The sequence below is a fragment of the Hemitrygon akajei genome, chromosome 20 (assembly GCF_048418815.1).
Source record: "Hemitrygon akajei chromosome 20, sHemAka1.3, whole genome shotgun sequence".
NCBI lineage: Eukaryota > Metazoa > Chordata > Chondrichthyes > Myliobatiformes > Dasyatidae > Hemitrygon > Hemitrygon akajei.
This window is the reverse complement of record NC_133143.1, coordinates 32,763,117-32,786,738: the sequence shown is the minus strand read 5'-3', so window position 1 is coordinate 32,786,738 and position 23,622 is coordinate 32,763,117. Positions and strand designations below refer to the sequence as shown.

Sequence of the window (23,622 nt, the reverse complement as noted above, 5' to 3'; positions counted from 1 at the left end):
ATACTAATGAAGAAAATCCCTTATTTTGGAATGATTGTATGAAAGATAATCTTCATTAAATTTAATTAAGGACAAAACAGAAAGAAGGTTCTACACTTACACTTTGTAGTTTAGTATATTGCTGATATTATGCTGTGCTAAACTTGTGTTTTGATGATGAATTGGAGCTTTCAGATATTAAACAGAGGTAATTCAGACAATTGAACTTTGTCTTCGCTTCATTTATATCTTGTCTGAACTGTACCACATTGCCTGTTGACACAACATGAACTCATAGCCTCCAAAGCCATTACTTAACACAAAGCTATCAATCAATGTTCTCAATGTTATTTGACCTAGCATCAACAGTTTTGTGAAGAAAGAACATTTTAGATTTCCAATACTTATTTTTTGAAGAACTGCTTTGTGACATCATCTGTAAAAATATTCCCATTTGTTCCACTCCCTTGTTCAAGGGAAAGGTTTCCACTGATGCAACAAATAACTTAGTCATTTTAAGTGTTAATTGGAATATTCATCAGAAGTTGAAGTAATGCTAGCATAAACAATGCAACCAGTTCTCATCATTTTATCTTTTATTTGAATGACAAAACTAGAATGAATAAAGGTTTACTCACAATGCTGCTACAGCTTAGAGCCAGTTAAGTGCTTTTCAAAGTTTGGTTGCTCCTGTGAAAATCAAAAGCCAATTTGTTCATAGCAAATTTCTCACAACAAAATGAGATAATGAGCAGATAAACTGTAATAACAAATTTGCTTGAGAGATAAATATTGATCAGAGAGCCACAGAGAACTCCCCTTTCACTTTAATGTTACTGATGAGTCACCACCAAAGCAATGTCAGTGCCAAATTGCTGTTAATTTACTTCTGCACATGTTTAATCATTCATGACCTGAACAATGTTTTGTTTCCTCACAGCATGCACGACTGCTTCAATTGCTGATGTCGTCTTCTTGGTAGACACATCTGACAACATTGGAGTCACCAACTTTCAGCTAATCCGTGGTTTTCTACAAGGCCTAATCAATACACTGGATGTGACAGCTGACCGTGTCCGTGTTGGTTTGGCTCAGTACAGTGTCTTACCAAAAGAAGAGTTTAAACTAACAACCTATCACACCAAGAGTGACATCTTGGATCATGTAAGATCAATGCCCTATAGAGGGGGAAGAGGAAGAAAGACCAGCGCTGCCCTTCACTTTGTAAGGGAAAATTATTTTACGACACAGGCTGGCAGTCGTGTCAGGAAAGGGATCCCCCAAATTTTGTTTTTGATCACTGGTGGTGAATTCCAGACTGAGGATGCGGACAGTGCAATCTCACTGCGTCGTAATGGTGTTAATATTTTTGCCTTGGGCATTGGGAATGTCACCGAAAACGAGCTGGAGAAAATTGCTTCGTATCCATCAAAACAATATGTTTTAAGATTAGAGGATTTCCTCATGCTGTCGCCTGCCGCAGACATCTTGCAGAATAGGATTTGCATAGAGGTTATCTCTCAAACCTCAGGGACAGCTGTCGAAGAGGACATCATTAAAGAAGGTTTGAAGAAGATGTTGTAAATTTTCTATGAATTTTGTGCCATAACCAGTCTGATAATTATTGTTATTGATTGCACATTCGATCTAACATAAAACTTATTCAAGGGTAGAGTTCAGTTTTTAATTGTTCAATATATCTTTTAGTCCCTTCTGTCTAATTATTATTGTTTAGTTTTAACAAAATGTTCAAGTATTTTAAATTCTCTAGTTTGCAATGGTCCTAGTTATTGGAGTTTGATTTAACCCTTTATGCCTTAGTTTAAAAACTGTATATCCTATATAAATTTAATATTAATCACTCCACATTTTGAAGTATCATTCTTGTAGTGTCTGTCAAAATTTTTATAGGAAATGTAGTACATTGGAAGAGTTGCAAGGCAGGAAATGTAGAAGCTAAGTTATGCAAAGAGTACTGTCACAAGCACGACTATGATAATGCCTGGGTAACCTATATTTTTAAGATGACATTGATTGGAACATCAGAAAAAAATTCCTAAGTAGTACCATGAGACTTTCTTATCCATCTAATGGAGGCGAGGGAGACTTCATGTAATATTTCATCAGAAAAACAACACAAAACAAGCAGAGTAATCCTCCCTGAATATTGCATGTTGTCAGTCTAAGTTTATATGGAATAGTCCTTTAACTGCCAGTCTGGTAGTGATTGTAAGTAACTGACAATTCAATTAAAGTCCCGAATAGGAGGGAGGGAGGGAGAGAGGGAGATAAATATTATAGTTTCACTATTATCCCTGCCAATATGTGAACTCTGACTTATTAATATGATTGAAAATTAATTGCCATTGAATTAGCCTGGTTAGCTACCGAGTTATAAGGACAATTTGAGATGGATGCTAAATGGTGAGCTTGCCAGATTTATCTGCATCTCATAAATGAATAGATAGAAACTTGGATTAAAGGGTAATGAATTCTTCATAGCCTGATCCACTCTGCTAATACTACTTTATGTTGGATCCAAGAGAAGGGAGGAATCACCAATAAGATCTTGCCTTTCAACCCTGGACACAGTGTTCTCAACTGACAGATGAAAAGGTCAGATGTACTAGCCCTTGACCAATGAAGAGGAACTCACTGTTATTATCTCTCAAACTGCCAGCTAAAAGTGTGCATTGTTCCTCTGATTTTGTTCAGTATGCAGTGAGGTATGTTAGTTTGTAATTGCTCTTACTTGTGTCAGTCAGTGCTAGGTTTTTAATATTTATTTGTACCCCACATCAGAAAAATAATTATGCAACACCTAGTTAATATTTGGAAAGAAATGGTCTAGCAAGGTGGATTGAAATTCAATGGTTGCCTTCAAAATGTAAACTGACAAATCTGAAGAAAAAAGATGAAAATACCTGGGTAAAGTACATAGTTGTGCATTTAAGTATAATGCTTGAGTGGCCAACTGCTATTCATTGCAGAGCTAATATATTTACCAACTGATACTCAATATCAGATGTTCACTGCCATTGTCTCTGTAAGCATCCCAACTTTGGTGTGTGTTCTTATTGTTCTTCAGTACCTAAAGCAATTCTTCTTTTTCAGCCTGTACTAAAACTGAAGAAGCTGATATTTACTTTCTGGTTGATGGGTCGTCCAGCATTTCACCAGAGAGCTTCATGGAAGTAAAAAAATTCCTGATCACGGTTATTAAAGCTTTTACTATTGGTGCAAATCAGGTTCGCATTGGGGTTGTCCAGTATTCAAAGGATCCACAAACTGAATTTACAGTCACTGAATATACCAATAAAACTAGTTTGGAGGAAGCAGTTGAAAGAATTTCTCAAATTAGGAAAACAACTTGGACAGGCCGTGCATTAAGTTACATGAAAGGTCTCTTCAGCAAAGCAAAGGAAAGCCGTAAACATGAAGTGCACCAGGTCCTGATCACTCTCACCGATGGAAAGGCACATGATAAAGTAGAAGAACCCACAAGAGATCTGAAACAGCAGGGAATAATCTGTTATGCAGTAGGAGTAGGGAATACAAGTAATGAAGAACTTAAACAGGTTGCAGGAGGAACTGAAGAAAGAGTTTACTATGTCACTAACTTTGATGCATTGAAGGATATAAAGAATAACATTGTGCGGGCAATCTGTTCACAGGAAGGTAAGCATTGGATTCGAAAACACTTCTAAGTGGTGACTGAGAATTCTTCTGTTAGCTTTATTGTTCCCTGGTAACTCTGTTATGTTTACTATGAGAAATAGAACAAGTTATGGCTGTAAAATTGCATAAGAGGGCCCAATGAATAATAGTATTTGTAAAGAAAGAGGAGGATTTATAATTGACTATTGATCCTTACTAAGGATAAAACTGAGTACTGAGTTCTGGCCCCGACATTCCTCTTTCTGCATCGATCTGGATCATTACTTTTACTAAATAGCTGATAATCTTCTTCTGTTTTTCCATTTATACAGTACATTACTAAAGAACATAAAAGTCAGAGTAACAATAAGGTTGTTGGGATCCGAGAAAATATTTGGTGTTGAGCAATTATATTAAGTGGATAGGTAGAGCGAAGTATATCAAACGATTCACCTATTTGCCTAATCAAGAACCTTTGGTCTGCGGTTCCCATTTTCAGCTCATCAGCCACCTCCAAACCCATAGAATAAGGGTGGAAAGCAATGGCCCCTGGCACTGCTGATGTATTAAGGATGACACATTGCAAAATCATTCACTTCAAGCTCAGGTTTTGCAAACTGTTAATAGAAGAAAAAAGACTATGATTCTCAATTTCTGTCCCGCTAGAAGTTTGCTCGTCATACGGCTGGATCTGGTCTAGTCATATGCATAGAGATAGTTTGAAATGATTTGCAATAATTGCATTATGATTGTACAGTGCACTTGCTAGGATGGGAGAACATGAACAAAGAACAAGATTCACAGAATAACAATGGCTTTTCTCTCACAGCCTGCAGCAAGATGGGGAAGAGTGACATCATTTTCCTAATCGATGGATCAGGAAGCATAAGTCCCACTGATTTTCAGAAAATGAAAGAGTTTATGCATAGCTTTGTGAACAGGACCACTATTGGTCCAGAGAACGTGCACATGGGTCTAATACAATATGCTGAAGACTCCCGTCTAGAGTTTAATCTTGGTAGATATTCATCTCAAGATGATATACGCAAGGCAATTACTGCAGTGCGGCAAATAGGAGGAGGTACTATGACTGGCTCTGCCCTGAGCTTTACAGAGGAGTACTTTGCCCAGTCTAAAGGTGGTCGGCCTGGAATCCCACAATATCTCATAGTGATCACTGATGGAGAGGCACAGGATGAGGTCCTGGGCCCAGCAACATCCATCAGGAATGTAGGAATCATAGTGTTTGCCGTGGGTGTATCGAAAGCCAACGTAAGTCAGCTTCTGGAAATTGGAGGATCTCAAGATAAAGTTCATTATGTTGAAGACTTCACTCAACTTGAAGATCTGGACCAAAAAATATACTGGGAAATCTGCGGTCACGTTGACAGTAAGAACATTGAATTATTCTTATGGAATGACAAACAAAAGATAAATTTTAAAATAATCCTTCTTTAATTAGAGGAAGATTAACTAGCTTGTTAATTTGTGGCCAAAACTCAAAACCTTTGGCATGATTTGATCATAAAATAGATGTAAAGCAGGTGCTCCCAAACTTTTTTATGCCCTGAACCAATATCAATAAAGCAAGTGGTCCATGGAACGCATGTTGGGAACCCCTGATGTAAAGGAGTTGTTAATTGTCAGGGACTTAAATAGACACTGTTGGAAATGTATTTGGAGTAATTCTATAGTGGATAACTCTGTGAGTTGGGGAAGATCCTTTACGCTTTGATTTCTATCACCCTCAGCTGTCTGATGCTATTAAACTCTGAGTGCTTATAATATTGCCCATAGTTCCAACCATGTGGGTCAAACCAAGGGACCCCTTTTATTTGTACAGTCCCTTTCTCAAGTGACCTGGCACTAAGTTCCAATTGCAAGTTTTCTGACATCCTAACAGTTTCAGAATATGGGTATTCCACATGAGGTAAATGTCTTTTTCCTTCTCTCCTGCAGCCTGTCTGAGAACAGATGAAGCAGACATTGTTTTTGTAATTGATGGATCCATTAACACAGAGCCAGATGAGTTCAAGCAGATGAAAATTTTCATGTTAAATATGGTGAACAATTCAGTTGTTTCTTCCAGCAATGTGCAGTTTGGTGCCATTCTGTACAGTGATGCACCTAATATCCAATTCCAGCTGAGCCAATCTATGAGCAAAACAGAGATCAGCGAAGCCATAAACAAAATGAACTTAGCAGCAGAAGCTGTCGATATTACACCTGATCTTAAGCTGGCAAAAGAGCTTTTAGCAAATGGAAGCCGAAGCCTAAAAGGAGACTCACAGTTCATCACAGTGATGACTAACAGGAAAGGCATAGATTCTTTGCAACGATCATTAGAGGCAGACATTGGACAGAGTGAAGCGACTGTCATCACCGTGAGTCCATCCAGTGGCAAAGATGAAGTGCTGGTGGGAATACTAGATGTTGATAAAAAACGTTTCAATATGCAAAGATTTGACAACATGGTTGATGTAATTAAAAATACATCTCAGTTGATTTGTAGTAAAACTAATCCAGGTAATGTGTATATATGTACCTTTGAGTTGAACAAAAACAGTGTGTGACTAGTTATAATGTAGTTACTAACCTGGGAGTGTCCTGCATTTTATATTGACATTGCTGTTGGAGGATGGGGAGCTGAGGGATGGATGTGGGGTGGTGATGTTAGCCCAATACCATCTTGGTTACCTTTGAGTCAGAAGTGAAGTTTATAAATTTACCTCATGTAAACAGATCTTTTTACTTAAAATGGAGTTGTCTGTTCACAGTCCTCATAATGACCATGCATATTAATTAGGAAGGTAAGTAAATTATAAAGTTTTGATTCATGTGGTCTAGGAGGCCTTAAAACATGCAGATATAAACCATTGTGATATGATTAGATGAAGTTCTTTTTTAGAGGATTGGAGGGTTATGGATGCTGTTGCATTATACAAGAAAGGGAGTAGAGATAGCCCAAGAAATTATAGACCAGTGAGTCTTACCTCAGTGGTTGGTAAGTTGATGGAGAAGATCCTGAGAGGCAGGATTTATGAACATTTAGAGAGGTATGATATGATAAGGAGTAGTCAGCATGGCTTTGCCAAGGGTAGGTTGTACCTTACCAGCCTGATTGAATTTTTGACGATGTGACTAAACACATTGATGAAGGAAGAGCAGTAGGTGTAGTGTATATGGATTTCAGCAAGGCATTTGATAAGGTACCCCATACAAGGCTTATTGAGAAAATAAGGAGGCATGGGGTCCAAGGGGACATTGCTTTGTGGATCCAGAACTGGCTTGCCCACAGAAGGCAAAGAGTGGCTGTAGATGGGTCATATTCTGCATGGTGGTCAGTCACCAGTGGGGTGCCTCAAGAAGGTGTTCTGGGACCCTTACTCTTCATGATATTTATAAGTGACCTGGATGAGGAAGTGGAGGGATGGGTTAGTAAGTTTGCTGATGACACAAAGGTTGCAGGTGTTGTGGTTAGTGTGGAGGGCTGTCAGAGGTTACAGCGGGACATTGATAGGATGTAAAACTGGGCTGAGAAGTGGCAGGTGGAGTTCAACCCAGCTAAGTGTGAAGTGGTTCATTTTGGTAGGTCAAATATGTGGCAGAATATAGTATTAATGGTGAGACTCTTGGCAGTGTGAAGGATCAGAGAGATTTTGGGGTCTGAGTGCATAGGATGCTCAAAGCAGCTGCACAGGTTGACTCTGTGGTTAAGAAGCTGTACAGTGTATTCATCAATCATGGAATTAAATTTAGGAACCGAGAGGTAATGTTGCAGCTATATAGGAACCCTGTCAGACCCCACTTGGAGTACTGTGCTCAGTTTTGGTTGCCTAACTATAGGAAGGATGTGGAAGCCAAAGAAAGGGTGCAGAGGAGATCTACAAGGATGTTGCCTGGATTGTGGGGCATGACATGAGAATAGGTTGAGTGAACTCGACCTTTTCTCCTTGGAGCAAAGTAGGATGAGAGGTGGCCTGATAGAGGTGTATAAGATGATGAGAGGCATTGATTGTGTGGATAGTCAGAGGCTTCTTCCCAGGGCTGAAATGGTTGCCACAAGAGGACACAGGTTTAAGGTGTTGAGGAGTAAGTACAGAGGAGATGTCGGGGTAAGTTTTTTACTCAGAGAGTGGTGAGTACGTGGAATGGGCTGCCAGCAACGGTGGTGGAGGTGGATACAATAGGGTCTTTTAAGACACTCCTGGATGGCTACATGCCTACTTGCTTATGTATCTCTCATTAAGGAAAGTGATTAGGTTTAGAATTTAAATCTGACTAATATACAAGATTAAGTAATAAGCTTGGGCTCTTTCATTCTGTAAGATCGAGCAGTTCGCAGGCTTATTGGACTTCTTCAGCTGGAATTGTGATCAGTGCCAAGGATCTCTGAGGACATCCAGGCCAACTGTTGTGAAGGCAGAGTTGCCAATGAGCAGAAAGGCAACATACATGCTATCTTATCACTTTTTTTTACTATATTTTAGACTCATTAATCTTACAAATTATTTATTATACTTTGGTAATATGCTCTGTTGCAACCTTGAAGTATTCTTTCTCCCACTTTGACCTGAATTCTTGAAAACTTGCTTATTTTTCTTCTGTCTTCCACACTAAACTCACCAAATCAGATGATCAGCTTTTTACTGTTTCTTATATTTCCAGCACCATATATTTGTGTTCATTTCTCTGTCTCCTCTGATATTTAAAATTTAATTGATTTATGTTTCTGCCAGGCAAACCTTTGCCCCTTCTCTCGGCCGACACAACCAAATCTGTTCCTTTAAAGCCTCCATCTCTCCATCTTTTTCCTTTTCTCCCCTCCTCCCTGTCTCTATAGCCTAATGCTGAATTCATTTCTGGTGCATTCCAATTCTGATGAAAAGCCATGGACCTGAATCTTTATTTTTATTTCTGTCCCCATGAATGCAACCTGAAGCGATGATTATTTCCAACTTTTTCTGGTTTTGATCAAGCTGACTAGAATACAAAGCATTTTCTGTGAGGACTGTTTGTTTGCTCTGAAGCATACTCTCCATTGCCATTTATTTATAATCATTCTTGGGCATTGGAATGGCTTTCTGATGGTAAGGAGAGATGTCAGGATTGTTGTAGAGAATGGGAAAAAGAAAGCAAATTAAATGATCTATCTGCTCCTTGACATTTATATTCCACATTGTGTCTGAAATGCCCAGCAAGCCTGAATGTAAGGGTCAGGGATCAATGGCTGACAACAAAGAGAGTGGGTTAAGAATATAACCCTCCTAAGCTCCCCTCATTCTTGTACACTCCTGTGAATTAACTCCTATCCTATTCAATCTTTCCTAAATCTCAGGTGCTCAAGGCCCGTCAACAAATTTTCTCTGTACTCTTTCAATCCTATTGATACCTTTTCCTTTTGTAGGTGACTAGAGCTGTACAGAATCCACCAGATTTGGTCTCTCTGTCTTCTTATACAACTTCAACATAACATACCAACTTCTGTATGCCGTAGGTTGATTTATGACAGCCAATGTGCCAAAAGCTCACTTTACAACCATATCTACCTGTGAGTCCACTTTCAAGGAATTATGGATCTGTATTCCCAGAATCCTCTGTCTTACCACACCCCTCAGTGTCCTTTCATTCGCTGTATAAATCCTACCCTAGTTAGTTCTCCAAAAATACGACACCTCACACCTGTCTGCATTCAATTGCATCTACCATTTTCATCCAATTTTTCCAGCTTGTCCAAAAGCTTTGATAGCCTTCTTACTGTTCTTTATACCCCCAATTTTCTTGACCAGCAGAACTTTTTCAAAGTCTTTGCTAAAGTCCATTTAGACAACACCCACTGCCTTTACTTCATAAACTTTCCTGGTAAATTCTTCAAAATACTATAAGATTGGTTAGACATGACATACCACATGACAAGTCATGTTGATTATACATAATCAGGCCCTGTCCATCCAAATACTTATATATCCATCTCCTTCGAAAACTTTCCAATAATTTACCCACTACTGATATCAGGCTCATGAAGCCTATAATTTCTGAACTTTATCTTAGAGCCTTTCTTCAACAATGTAACAGCATTAGCTATCCTCCAGTCTTCCAGCGTCTCACCTTTGGCTAAGTGTGTTTTAAATACCTCTTCCGGGGCCCCTGCAATTTCTAAACCAGATTGCCACAAGATCCTAGGGGGCACATTGTCAGGTCCTGAAACCTTATCCAGCCTAATTTTCCTCAAGACAGCAACCACTTCCTCTTCTGCAATCCATACATGGTCCATAACCTCACTACTATTTTGCCTGAGTTTTATAGATGAAAAAAATCCATTTAAAGTCTCCCTCATTTCGTTCAGGTCCATGCACAGATGGATACACTGATCTTCAAGATGGTCAGTGCTGCCCCTTACTATCCTTGTTCTCTTATTTCTTGAATATTTGTTTTGAAGCTGATGGAATTATGATTGCTAAATCCATAGTGTTCCCCTGCACACACTTCTGTAATTTTCCCTGTCTCATTTCCTTATAGGCAATCCAGTATAACACTCTCTCTAGTTGGGACCTTCATGTATTGATTGTGGAAACTAATGTGCCTGCAATGAACACTAAATCTATATTCTAAGGGTGGCAGAAACAATGTCATCAATATCTACTCCAATGGCTTCCTTACTAGCAATGCAAGGAATGCTTCACTGACAATGTATTGTATTACCACCAATGTGTCTGTTGTGAATACTATATTTATATTTTAAAGGAACGCAAAAACTATGTAACCATTTTGAAGAACATGAATCGGTCACTTTCATGGGGGCTGTAGATAGGGGAAGGAAGAAAGGAGTATTGTGGCCTGAGATAAATTCATAATTGGTTTTTTTTTTTTTCATAGATTGTGTCCTCGAGAAAGCAGACATTATTTTCCTCATGGATGGGTCAGGAAGTATTAGTAACACTGATTTTGACAGAATGAAATCTTTTCTGAAACACCTGATTGACATTTTTACTATCCACCCAAGTAAAGTGCAGATTGGTCTGGCGCAGTTCAGTTCAGAGTTCCAAAAAATAGCTGACTTAAAAGATTTCTCAACAAAGGAATCCTTGCTGGCTGAACTTGACCAAGTAACTCAAATGGGAGGAGGTACCAAAATTGGATTTGCCCTGCAAAATTTGGTCTCCATGTTCACAAAGGAAGCAGGTAGTAGGAGTGCCTCTGGAGAGCCCCAAAACCTGGTTGTGCTCACTGATGGAGATTCAGAAGATGAAGTGGGTTCTCCAGCAGATCGCTTGAGACAAGATAATATAAATGTATTTGCTGTGGGTATAGGGAATGTACAAGCGAGACAACTTCTGCAAATCTCAGGGTCCAGCTCAAACATCTTTCAGGTTCAGAATTTTCAAGGCCTGGAGAAAATTAAAAAAAGGTTCGTCCGCAGTATCTGCACAGAAAGGCCATCATCAGGTGAGTGAATAGCTCTTTTTCTTCCTTTTATTTAATTGGTCAGTGTTGATTACTGTCTGTATACAGATTGTCAGGAGTATATATGTAAAATTTCTACAGTTTTGCAATATGGTGTAGACCGGTTAAGATATCATGTGACCCCCAAGCTCATTTGAAAATACACCTTGCCAGTGGTTGAACTAAATAATAACAAATTGGTATGAATAAAACCATAAAATATTTAAATTAATGTGAAAAGCTCCCTTATTTCCTTTAGGAAAGGGAACTTATTGGGCTTACTCTAGTCGTGCTATCAGTTGCACCTTTTGCTTGATTCTAAGATGACTTTTGAAATATGTCAGTCTGTTATCTCCTCTGATAAGTTATAGAAAGAAAATATAGCCAAGTCTGCACCCTGAGAACGAATGCATTACTTATTAGCTTCCAGAAATGATGAATAGAAAGAGTAGTTTGAAAAGTAGAATAATCTCTGAGAATGGGACAGGAATTAAAATTGGAAATGGAATTGGTTTATTATTGTCACTTTTACTGATATATATTGAGAAAGCTTGTCATACATGCTGCTCATAAAGATTAAATCATTACTCAGTGCATTGTGGTAGAACAAGGTAAAATAATAACAAGGCAGAATCTCAAACACAAAAAATTCTCGGAATCTAGAAATCCAAAGCAACAAACACAAAATGCAGTTGCTATACCAAGCTATTATACAGCGGGTAGGATGCTTTTAAGGTGCATCAAGAAAAACTGGTAAGTGATGATGGGATGTGACAAATTTCTTTAGCCTCCTGAGGAAGTAGAAGTGTTGATCATGGTGACTGCATGATGGGACCAGGATAGGTTATTGATGATGTTCTCTTCCAGGAACTTGAAGCTCTGGATGGCAACACCACTGATGTACAGCATGTGCACTGCTTCCCTTCCTGAAGTCAATGACCAGCTCTTTGTTTTGCTGACATCGAGGGAGAGTTGGTTTTCATGACACCATGTTATTAAACTCTCTATTTCCTTCCCATACTCCAGCGCATCATTATTTGAACTACAGCCCATTACGATGGTATCATTCACAAATCTAAGGATGGAGTTGTAGCAGAATTTGTCCTGTGGAAGGACATTATGAAGTCTTGGCTCTGTGCCCTATTCTGTGATGGATGTTTCATCCAAAGAGATTCACATGACTTCAAGCTGGTCTAAAATGTCTGATAACTTAGTAGGGAGTCTGATCTCCACTGGTCTCTCAAAGCTGATTGCGAGGGACTTTCCTTTCCACATGATTAAGCAGTGAAACAAAATAACGTTGTCATTAAATTGCTTGGAAATTGAATGACTAGACTGTTCCCTTTTGACATTAGATATACATGGCACTATCAGTAGAATAAACGATGAGAACCTGATTGCACTGGAACATGTTTGTAAAATGGTTCTTTTCCTTCCAGTATGCTCCATCGATATTGCTATGGGACTAGATCTCAGTAATCATGTGGAATTTCTGGAATCACATGGCAGTCATCTGAGTGGCATCATTGAGAGAATGATGGATCTTCACAACATCAGCTGCAAGTCAGGCAATGGCATCACAACTAAGATTGGATTCCACCGATCCAGTTCGAATTTTGATTTGCAGTTTAAGCAGTTTAAGTCCAATGAAATCAGGGAAGAACTAACATCAATGCAAAATGACAACAGGGTCTTGAATGCCGATTATCTGCAATCTTTTTCGAGGCTATTTAGTCTGAAAGCAGAAGGAAATGTGAAGGTAACATTTGATAAGTCTGGGGAGACAATACCTGCAAAAAGAAATCATTGGCTACAACTGATGTTAATTCATTTCATGTGCTATAGTAAAGTTGAATAATTTATTGGGATTAAGATTTATAGGTTTAAAAAATGAATCACAAGTAAAAGATCACAGTAAGGTTGGATTTATCATCTAGTTTAAAATTAAGAAACTTGGGTCTGAGCCAAATATAAAGGAACTTACAAAGGACTGAGGATAGAGTTGGCTAAAACAGATTAACAGATTAAACAATGAATGAACAATGGCAGCTGTTCAGTGAATATGTTTCCCTGAAAAAATACGTCCAGATGAGGGTGAAAAATGAGGGGGGTGGGTGAGAGAGGACAGAATGAACAAACCAGGGCGAACCAGAGGAGTTGACGAATGTACTGAATGGAAGGAGAATACATCTTAGATGGCAAAAAATAGTAATAAACCCAAAAATAAGGTTAAATTTGGATTCTAGTAAAGGAGGAGTAAAATAAAATCATCAAGGAGAAAAATAAACAGTTTGAGCAAACTAATGAATATATAGAAGAAAGTAACATTTGGCGTGACTTTATGTACAGAAGAAAGGAGGGAGTTAAAAGTAAACATAGACATATGGCGATACTAATGGGGACTAGAGAAAAAGTAGAAGAGTTTGACCAACATATTGTTCATTCTCCAATGGTAGAAGATACTACAAACATCTCAGAAATGCTAATAAATGGAGAGGAGTTAAACTGTATCATCGCACATTTCAGAATTAATTCTTTGGTGAATTAACAGGGCCAGAGAATGATAATTTTTCTGGATTTAATGATGTTTGTTTTAAGATTGTAAAATAAGTGGCTATTGAGATAGTGCATGCTTTTGTTGGAAACTTCCAAAACTCCTTAGAATCTGAAAAACTGCTGTAGGTTTGGAAAACACTAATATGGAATTCTTAAGCAGGTAACTGTTGTCTTATTAATTTGGCAAATATTAATGGAAAAATGTAAGGATGAATGAACATAGAGATGATAGTAAGAAAATCATAACCTGGTCAAATAGAATCAGCATGGCTTCATGAAGTCTTTTCTGACTAATGTATGAGTTTTTAATGGAAGGTTCAGCCAGAGTGAATAGAGGGAAACCAGTTGATGTTGTATACCTGGAGTTTCAGAAGGTGCTTGACAAGGTGCATGCAACAGATTCCTTGGCAAGAAGTGGTTTCATGGTGTTGGATGTAAAATAATAGTCTGGCTAGAGGATTGGCTAACAAACAGGAGACAGTGAGTAGGGATAAGAGAGTCTATCTTATGTGGGCAAACTATAATTAGTGGAGTGCCACACAGGTTAGAGCTGTTATAATATAACAATGGTACAGAGGAAGGAAATGAATGTACTGTGGAGAAATATACAGATGACACGGAAGTGGAAAAATGGCAAGTAGTGAAGAGGATTAAAGCAATTCACAAAGAAATATTAACGGGTTAAGTTTTAAAAGTCAAAGATTGATTAAGAATTGTCAAATATGTCTTTCTGCATGAAATCTTGATTCATGAATGTGACAGTTTTTTTTTAGAGGTAATGAAGGTGATTGAAGAGGTCAGAGATGTAGATGGTCACTTGCCTACATGGACTTTAGGAAGGCTTTTGATTAGATCTCACATGGTAAGCTAGATCATATAGAAACCTAGTTTGTTGTTCAGTTATTAAGTCGAATCTGACTCTTGGTGACCCCATGGACTCCTCAACATCAAGCCTTCTTGTTGGAAAGTTCTCTCAATGATCCCCCAAGGTCATACACATTGTCTAGTAATATTATCTATCCATCGTAGTCTCTGTTATCCTCCTCTCCTTCTTTTACCTTCTGTTTTACCTAACGAGAGAGTCTTCTCCAAGGAATCCTGTCTTCTCATGATGTGGCCAAAATATTTGAGCTTTTGTCTCATAATCAAGCCTCCTAGTGAGCAGCCTGGCTGAATTTGACTTGTCAGATCTTGTCACTGTCAAACAAACTCTTAACACTTTCCTACAGCATACAAGTTCAAAGGTGTCAAATCCTTTGTATTCAGCTTTACTAACAGTCCAGCTCTCAGAGCCATACATCACAACTGGATATACCATAGACTTGACTATACAGATCTTCGCAGACAATGTTATGTCTCTGCTCTTCAGTATTTTATCTAAATTTGCCATTGCCGCCCTCCCGAGAAGTAAGCGCTGTTTAATTTTGAGGCTGCTGTTACTATCTATAGGAATCTTTGAGCCGAGGAAGAGAGAATCTGTCAATGCTTCCCTTCTTTTCTAGATACAAATGTCAACTATATCTCTGGAAAAATTCAAACAAGGTAATCTTTGAAGATGAGATCCATCGTCCAACTTTCCACACCACAATTATACTTGAACTTGAATTTCCATTGGTGTTTGAGGTGACTGCATCTTCCCTCTATATTTCAGGGTTTCCATGTATTGTGTAGTAGATCTATTCCAAACATTTATTTCAGTGATAAGGCCTTCATACAGGAAATAGTTGCAGTATTGCTAAACCCTTCATGGTACTTTGCTATAAAAAGGAGTGAATAATTGGTGAACTGCATACAGTGGTTTCCTTGAGTTGACCTACCCATTCTGATTGTACATTTTAAACCCTCTCTTTACAGGTCATTGTAATATTTACAGATGGAATAGATGATGAAATTAATAAATTAAAGAAAGTATCAGAAAAACTCCGACTTAAAGGTAACTTGCTTGGCATTTACATGCAATACTGTTTTGAAGATATTGTGAGCACTAATTTTTGGCATAGAATTATATCATTAATGAGAAGTGTTCGGGAATGTGATTTTATCTGTTAAATATTAAATGCCACATTTTCAATTTGAATCCAGAGATCATATTTTGTTTTCAAATCTCAGAATATTTTCAGATATTTAGAAGAAGGCAATTTCAATGCAGAAATGGAAACAAAATAAAATAGGGAACTTTTGCTTCTACTTGAGCTTGTAATGGAACTTTACCCAAACAGTTGAGTGGCTAGACAGAGATTATATCAGTTTCATTTTGCCTCACACTGTGCCAATTTTTCTGATGGTGAATAATTTAAAGTATAATGGAAGAGATTCTTTTGGTCTGTACTTTTAGATATTTACACTTAGGATTTATTTAATTATTACACAAAGAGTGCCACAGTAAGAGCTAAATACCAGAGGTGAGGTGAGAGTGATAGCCCTCGACATCATGGCAGCATTTAACTGACTATGGCATCAAGGTGCACTAGCTAAAATGGAGTCAATGGGAAATAGAGGGAAAACCCTCTGCTGGTTAGAATCATACTTGACACGAAGGAAGATGATTGTGGTGGTTGGAGGTCAATCATCTCATCCTCAGGATATCACTGCAGGAGTTCCTCAGGGAAGTGTTATAGGGCCAACCATCTTCAGCTGCCTCAGTGACATTCCTTCTATCATATGGTCAAAAGAGGGAATGTATTAAGCCCCGTTAACCCATCAAATATAATATTTTTTGAAAAATATTTGAACTGAAAAGAGGGGCAAGAACGGGGAAAAAGAATGGAAATACAAAAAGTGGCTCTCCTACCCGACCGTGGGCTAGTGAGGCGGATACTGGGCCTCATTCAGGTGAAGTGGCGAATATCTTCGAAATCCTAAAAGAAATAATGGAGGTCAAGAAAGATATAAAGCAGCAGCTCTGTGATATTAAGTCAGAACTCGCCAGCGTCAATCAATAAATAGCAGTGGCAGAGACTCGAATTGAGAAGGTGGAAGATCGCATTCAAAACGTGGAACAGATACCGAGTAAGACAATAAAAATATTACATCACCAAGAAGGTAAACTGCTTGACCTGTAGGAAAGATCACGGCGGAAAAATATCAGAATCTACAACATTCCCGAAGGAGCTGAGTGTTTGTAAGTGATGGAGTTTGTCAGAAAGTTACTGCGGGATGCGCTGGATCTTCCCCCGGCTATGGAGCTGGAAGTTGAAAGAGCCCACTGCACGCTCGTCCCGAAACCTACCCGGGATAGAAAGCCATGCTCAATAATAATTAAATTCCTTCGGTACAGCACCAAGGCGGAGATTCTACGAAGGGCCTGGGGTAAGAAGAGAGTGTTTTTAGAGGATAAATTAATATATTTCGACCAAGATTAACCCCCCCCCGCTGTCCTCCAGAAATGTAAAGAATACTCCGAAGTAAATTGAGTACTAAAGCAAAATAAGATTAGATTTCAAACTCCATACCCTGCTAAACTTCGAGAGTTTCATAACAATGGGATGCGGTTGTACCAGACAGTGGAAGAGGTGACTACAGACGTGAAGGCCAGAGGGTTGCTGGACAGCATGACCAAAACGATGGAAAGCCTGGCTGAGGAATTATCCCGTTCTGCTTGGGAAATAGTGCGAGAATCGAGAAGGCAGGAGACGGGAGGAGGCCGAGATAAATATATCAGGAAGAGACCGGGAGTTTCCCAAAGACAGTCCTCACCCCCTTCAGAAGAGCCATAAGGTTTGGCAAACTTTAAAAATGTTGAGAAGCTAAACGAAAGCAAAAGTACACAGTGATATACCTATCTCGAGAAATACTTATTATAATGTGGATTTTATATTACTTAGTTGTTATTCTTTATTTGCTCACTTACTCCTTTTTCCCCATCAAAATGAGAATATATGTATGTGTGCATATATGTGTATGTATGTATGTAACATTTGTGTATGTGTATATATATGTGTGTGTGTGTGTGTGTGTGTGTGTGTGTGTGTGTGTGTGTGTGTGTGTGTGTGTGTGTGTGTGTGTGTGCGCGCGCACGTATGTGTATGTATGTGTATGTTTGAGTACACAGGGAAATTTTTTCTGTGTGATGGATTTATTCACTGACTTTTATGAATACTGCAATGGGGGCCCTCAACTCACAAGTAGGAGGGGTTATCCCCCACAGCTAGACATTTCCTCTAGCTCAACGCAGGGTCTTCTACCAGAGACCTCAGCCTTGGAATCACAAGTTCGTTGCCATTTTTGTTATTATTTGCGTTTCTTGGTTCTTATTTGTTCAGGGAGTAGATCGATTAAGTTTTATTCTAATTTCAATGATACATTGACAGATAAATACAGATGGCTAAGGACAAGGTAAAATTCATTTCTTTTAATGTCAATGGGCTATTAAATCCAATCAAACATAAAACAATTTTATCCACAATGAAAAAAGAACAAGCCCATGTAGTATATTTACAGGAAACTCATTTAAGTGATAATGAGCATAAAAAACTAAGGAGAATGGGCTTCACTAATTTGTTTTTCTCCTCATATAAATCAGGACATAGGAGAGGAGTTGCTATTTTTATCTCAAGTAAGCTAAATTTTGAAAAAGTATTCGAAATGGGAGATAAAAAGGGCAGATATATTCTGGTAAGGGGGAATATAGATGACAATTCAGTTACTCTATTGAATATATATATGCACCCCCGGGAAGTGATATTGGTTTCTTTCAGAAAATTACTGATATTCTGGTAGTGGAAACAGAAGGTCTCCTGATATGTGGGGGAGACTTAAATTTACAATTACAACCAAACTTAGACTCTTCCAATAGAAACACCTATGAAACAAAATCTTTACATAAGAAAGTTAATGCACATTTTGAGGTTGTTGGTTTAATTGATATATGGAGAGACCTTTTCCCTGACAGAAGGGATTACACTCATTATTCTGCTCCCCATTCTGGATATACAAGAATAGACTATTTCATAACATTTGGAAAAGACAAAGACAAAGACAAAATAAACACTTGTGGAATTTGGACAATAGATGTAAGTGACTATGCACCTATATATTTATCTGTTAATTTTGACCTACAACCAAAGAATACTATTTGGAAACTAAATTCAAGTCTACTGAATGATCCCTACTTTAAGGAACAAATTAAAAAAGAAATTGGTCTCTACTTAGAATTTAATGATAATGGAGAGGTTTCACCTCTCATTTTAAAGGATACTCTGAAGGCGGTCTTAAGAGGGAAAATTATAGCGATATCTTCATATAAGAAAAAATAAGGGATAAAACATTAGAGGAATTACAAAATAGGCTGAAGGAACTAGAGAAAAGACACAAATTGAATTTGGCACAGGATACATTAGGGGAAATTAAAAGAATTAGGAATGAAATAAATAATTTGGCTACGCAAGAAATCAGGAAAAACTTAATGTTTCTGAAACAGAGACATTATGAAAGTGGATCAAAATCTATGAAAATACTGGCATGGAAACTGAAAAAAAAAATAGCAGAAAATACAATTCATAGAATAAGGGACCCAAGAACGAAAATGATAAAAAAATAAGCTAAGTGAAATTCAAGAAGCTTTGTAAGTGTTTTACAAAACTTTATATTCCAAAGTTCCAGGGGGAAGCATAACCCAAATTGACACCTTCTTGAATTCTCTAGAGTTACCCACTTTAAGCGAAGAACAAAATAGAACGATGACTGCTGACGTAACTGAAGTTGAATTAAAAGTTGCAATTACTAGGCTTAAATTAAGCAAGTCACCAGGATCAGATAGGTATACAGCAGAGTGGTACAAAGAATTTAAAAATGAGTTAATTCCTGTTTTACTCCCCACACTGAACTGGGCTCTAAAAAAGGCACAAATGCCACCAGGTTGGAAGGAAGTGATAATCTCAGCTGTAGCGAAAGAAGGCAAGGATAAAATGGAATGCGGGTCATTTAGACCAATATCTGTTCTTAATGTAGATTATAGGTTATTTACCTCCATCATGGCTGAACAATTAGAGGAGTTTCTACCCATACTGATACGTAAGGATCAGACAGGTTTTATACGACAACGCCAGACACAAGACAATATACCAATATACGAAGGGTACTTCACATTATGGATCATATACAAAAAAATAAAATCGAAGCAATAGCGATAAGCGGGGATGCTGAAAAAGCATTTGATTTGGTTAATTGGAATTTTCTTTACAGAGTTTTACAAAGATTTGGTTTCCAACACACAATTGTTAAAACTATACAGACACTATATGACAATCCTACTGCTAGGATTAAAATCAATGGATATTTATCAAATAGTCTTACCCTAGAAAGGGGCACGAGACAGGGTTTTGCATGGTCACCACTACTCCTCGCGTTATATCTGGAACCATTAGCTGAATACATCAGGCAAAATGAAGATATCAGGGGAATTACTATTAAAGGGACAGAGCATAAATTGGCTCATTATGCAGATGTCATTTTGATCTACCTAGGGCAACCAATATACTCTTCACCTAAATTGATGCAATCCTTTGAACAATATGGTCAAGTATTAGGATACAAGATCAACATAGATAAAACCCAATTACTTTCATATTACTATAGCCCACCAAGAGAAATTGAAAGTCGATACCCCTGGGCATGGCACACAGAGTCTTTCAAATATTTGGGCATCATTATGCCAAAAGATTTGGCAAAATTTTCAGAATGTAATTATCAGCCTTTATATAAAAAATTAAGGAAGATGTGGCAAGATGGAACCTGATTCCTTTTTTCAGTCTCAGTTCAAGGATTCAGACTATTAAAATGAATATACTGCCCAGACTGCTATATCTCTTTCAGACCCTACCAATAGAGATTAATCAAAATCAATTCAATGAATGGAACAAGATGCTATCAAGTTATATTTGGCAGGGTAAAAGGCATAGAGTTTGTCTCAAAGCATTGCAATTAGCAAAGGAAAAGGGTGGGATGGGGCCCGCCTTCTCTTAGAGATTATTATTTTGCAGCACAGTTGAGAGCTGTGATATGTTGGTGCAACCCACAATATGGCGCTCAATGGAAAAACATTGAGGAGCGGGTACTTCCCATCCCCATACAAGCAATTTGGCTGATAACAACCTGCAAAGGTACATAAATACTATTGATAACCCTTGGGTGAAATTGACTCTTAAAATATTGAAAACTACTATAAAAGAATATAATCTAGAGGGAGATATTGCAATTCTTAAATGGTGTGCATATGACTCTGATTTTACACCAAATAAATTGGATGCTAGATTTAAGGACTGGACAGCTAAAGGAATGACAGTTCTTTGCAACATAATGAGAGAAGGAACACTGTTCAGTTTTGAAATGCTTAAAGTGAAACACTTACTAGAAAAACAAGATTTTTATCGGTATTTACAGATGTGACAATATGTTAATAAGATGCTTAAAAATGTGACCAAAGCAAATACATGCTTGATAGAGCTCTTTAGAAAAGCATATAATTCAGGTAATGGTAGTAGAATAATTTCAAGCATGTATAAGGGGTTGTCAAATCTTAAAACACATTCAACTTCATACATTAAAACAAAATGGGAGAAGAAAGGAGGGATAATTATATCTGAGGAAGAACGGACAACAATATGGAGATATCAATGGAAGTGTACCAGTTCACAGAAATGGAGGGCGTTTGTATGGATAAACTTGATAAGATATTTTATTACACCCTCGCAGAAATCCCATTCAGATAATAGCCTCCCTGTTCGCTGGAGAAATTTTGAAAATCAAAATGCAAATCATTGTCATATTTTTCGGGACAGCCCTGTAATCAAAAACTATTGGAGGGGGATACACAATGCCCTACAAGACATCTTTAAATGTGAAATACCCTTGGAGTGTAAGACCATATATTTTGGATATATACCTCAAGAATGGTTGAAAAGAGATAAATATTTAATGAATATACTGTTGGTGGCTGGTAAAAAGACTCTTACTAGGAAATGGTTATCACAGGAGAGCCCAAGTTTAAATACATGAATGGAAATTACAATGGACATTTACAAAATGGAGAAGATAACAGCATCTGTTAACCATAAGGAGGAACTATTTGATTCATACTGGGAAAAATGGTTTAACTACATAATGCCTCAAAGGCCTGATTTTATTCTCACAAATCAATGACTCTGCTGTTAAAAGATCACTCCCTACTTGTACATAGTTCTTTCCTTCTGCTTGTTTTTTCTTTCCACTCTTTTCTATAAGTGTATACCTCAGATAAATACTTTGTGGAGATTTGTGTTATATATGATTATATGATATATAATATGTACAATGTCTGAAATACATCTTATGGAAATGTTGGTATTTAAGTATTTATATGATGGAGGTAAGTAACCTATAATCTACATTAAGAACAGATATTGGTTTAAATGAACCACATTCTATTTTATCCTTGCCTTCTTTCGGTATAGCTGAGATTACCACTTCCTTCCAACTGGGTGGCATTTGTGCCTTTTTTAGAGCCCAGTTCAATGTGGGGATTAAAACAAGAATTAACTCATTTTTAAATTCTTTGTACCACTCTGCCATATACCCATCTGATCCTGGTGACTTGCTTAATTTCAGCCTACTAATTGCAGCTTTTAATTCAACTTCAGTTATGTCAGCAGTCATCGTTCTATTTTGTTCTTCACTTAAAGTGGGTAACTCTAGAGAATTCAAGAAGGTGTCAATTTGGGTTGTGCTTCCCTTTGGAACTTTGGAATATAGAGTTTTGTAAAACACTTCAAAAGCTTCTTGAATTTCACTTAGCTTATTTTTTATCATTTTCATTCTTGGGTCCCTAATTCTATGAATTGTATTTTCTGCAATCTTTGTTTCAGTTTCCACGCCAGTATTTTCATAGACGTTGACCCACTTTCATAATGTCTCTATTTCAGAAACATTAAATTTTTCCTGATTTCTTGCGTAGCCAAACTATTAATTTCATTCCTAATTTTTAAAATTTCCCCTAATGTATCTTGTGCCAAATTCAATTTGTGTTTTTCACTAGTTCCTTCAGCCTATTTTATAATTCCTCTAATGTTTTATTCCTTATTTTTTTCTTATATGAAGATATTGCTATAATTTTCCCTCTTTCTGCCTTCAGAGTATCCCATAAAATGGGAGGTGAAACCTCTCCATTATCATTAAATTCTAAGTAGAGACCAATTTCTTTTTTAGTTTGTTCCTTAAAGTACGGATCATTCAGTAGACTTGAATTTAGTTTCCAAATAATATTCTTTGGTTGTAGGTCAAAATCAACAGATAAATATATAGGTGCATAGTCACTTACATCTATTGTCCAAATTCCACAAGTGTTTATTTTGTCTTTGTCTTTTCCAAATGTTATGAAATAGTCTAATCTTGTATATCCAGAATGGGGAGCAGAATAATGAGTGTAATCCCTTCTGTCAGGGAAAAGGTCCCTCCATTTATCAATTAAACCAACATCCTGAAAAATTATATTAACTTTCTTTGTAAGGATTTTGTTTCATTGGTTTTTGTATTGGAAGAGTCTAAGTTTGGTTGTTATTGTAAATTTAAGTCTCCCCCACATATCAGGAGACCTTCTGTTTCCACTACCATAATATTAGTAATTTTCTGAAAGAGACCAATATCACTTCCCGGGGGTGCATATATATATATATTCAATGGAGTAACTGAATTTCCATCTATATTCCCCCTTACCAGAATATATCTGCCCTTTTTTTCTCCCATTTTGAATGCTTTTTCAAAAGTTAGCTTACTTGAGATAAGAATAGCAACTCTTCTCCTATGTCCTGATTTATATGAGGAGAAAAACAAATTAGTGAAGCCCATTCTCTTTAGTTTTCTATGCTCATCATCACTTAAATGAGTTTCCTGTAAATATACTACATGGGCTTGTTTTTTTCATTTTGGATAGAATTCTATTATGCTTGATGGGATTTAATAGCCCATTGACGTTAAAAGAAATGAATTTTACTTTGTCCTTAGCCATCTGTATTT

The 23,622-nt window shown here is 37.4% G+C and overlaps 1 protein-coding gene across 1 annotated transcript in view; it reads left to right on the top strand.

The window, feature by feature from the left end:
- LOC140713931 (collagen alpha-6(VI) chain-like) overlaps positions 1 to 23,622 on the top strand; it is a 142,859-nt gene that overhangs the window by 10,142 nt on the left and 109,095 nt on the right. Inside the window, exons 4-10 of the mRNA XM_073024627.1 lie at positions 920 to 1,543; positions 3,094 to 3,657; positions 4,466 to 5,026; positions 5,596 to 6,162; positions 10,513 to 11,082; positions 12,519 to 12,838; positions 15,490 to 15,568. Coding sequence (XP_072880728.1) covers positions 920 to 1,543; positions 3,094 to 3,657; positions 4,466 to 5,026; positions 5,596 to 6,162; positions 10,513 to 11,082; positions 12,519 to 12,838; positions 15,490 to 15,568 — 3,285 coding nt within the window. The remainder of the gene's footprint in view (positions 1 to 919; positions 1,544 to 3,093; positions 3,658 to 4,465; positions 5,027 to 5,595; positions 6,163 to 10,512; positions 11,083 to 12,518; positions 12,839 to 15,489; positions 15,569 to 23,622) is intronic.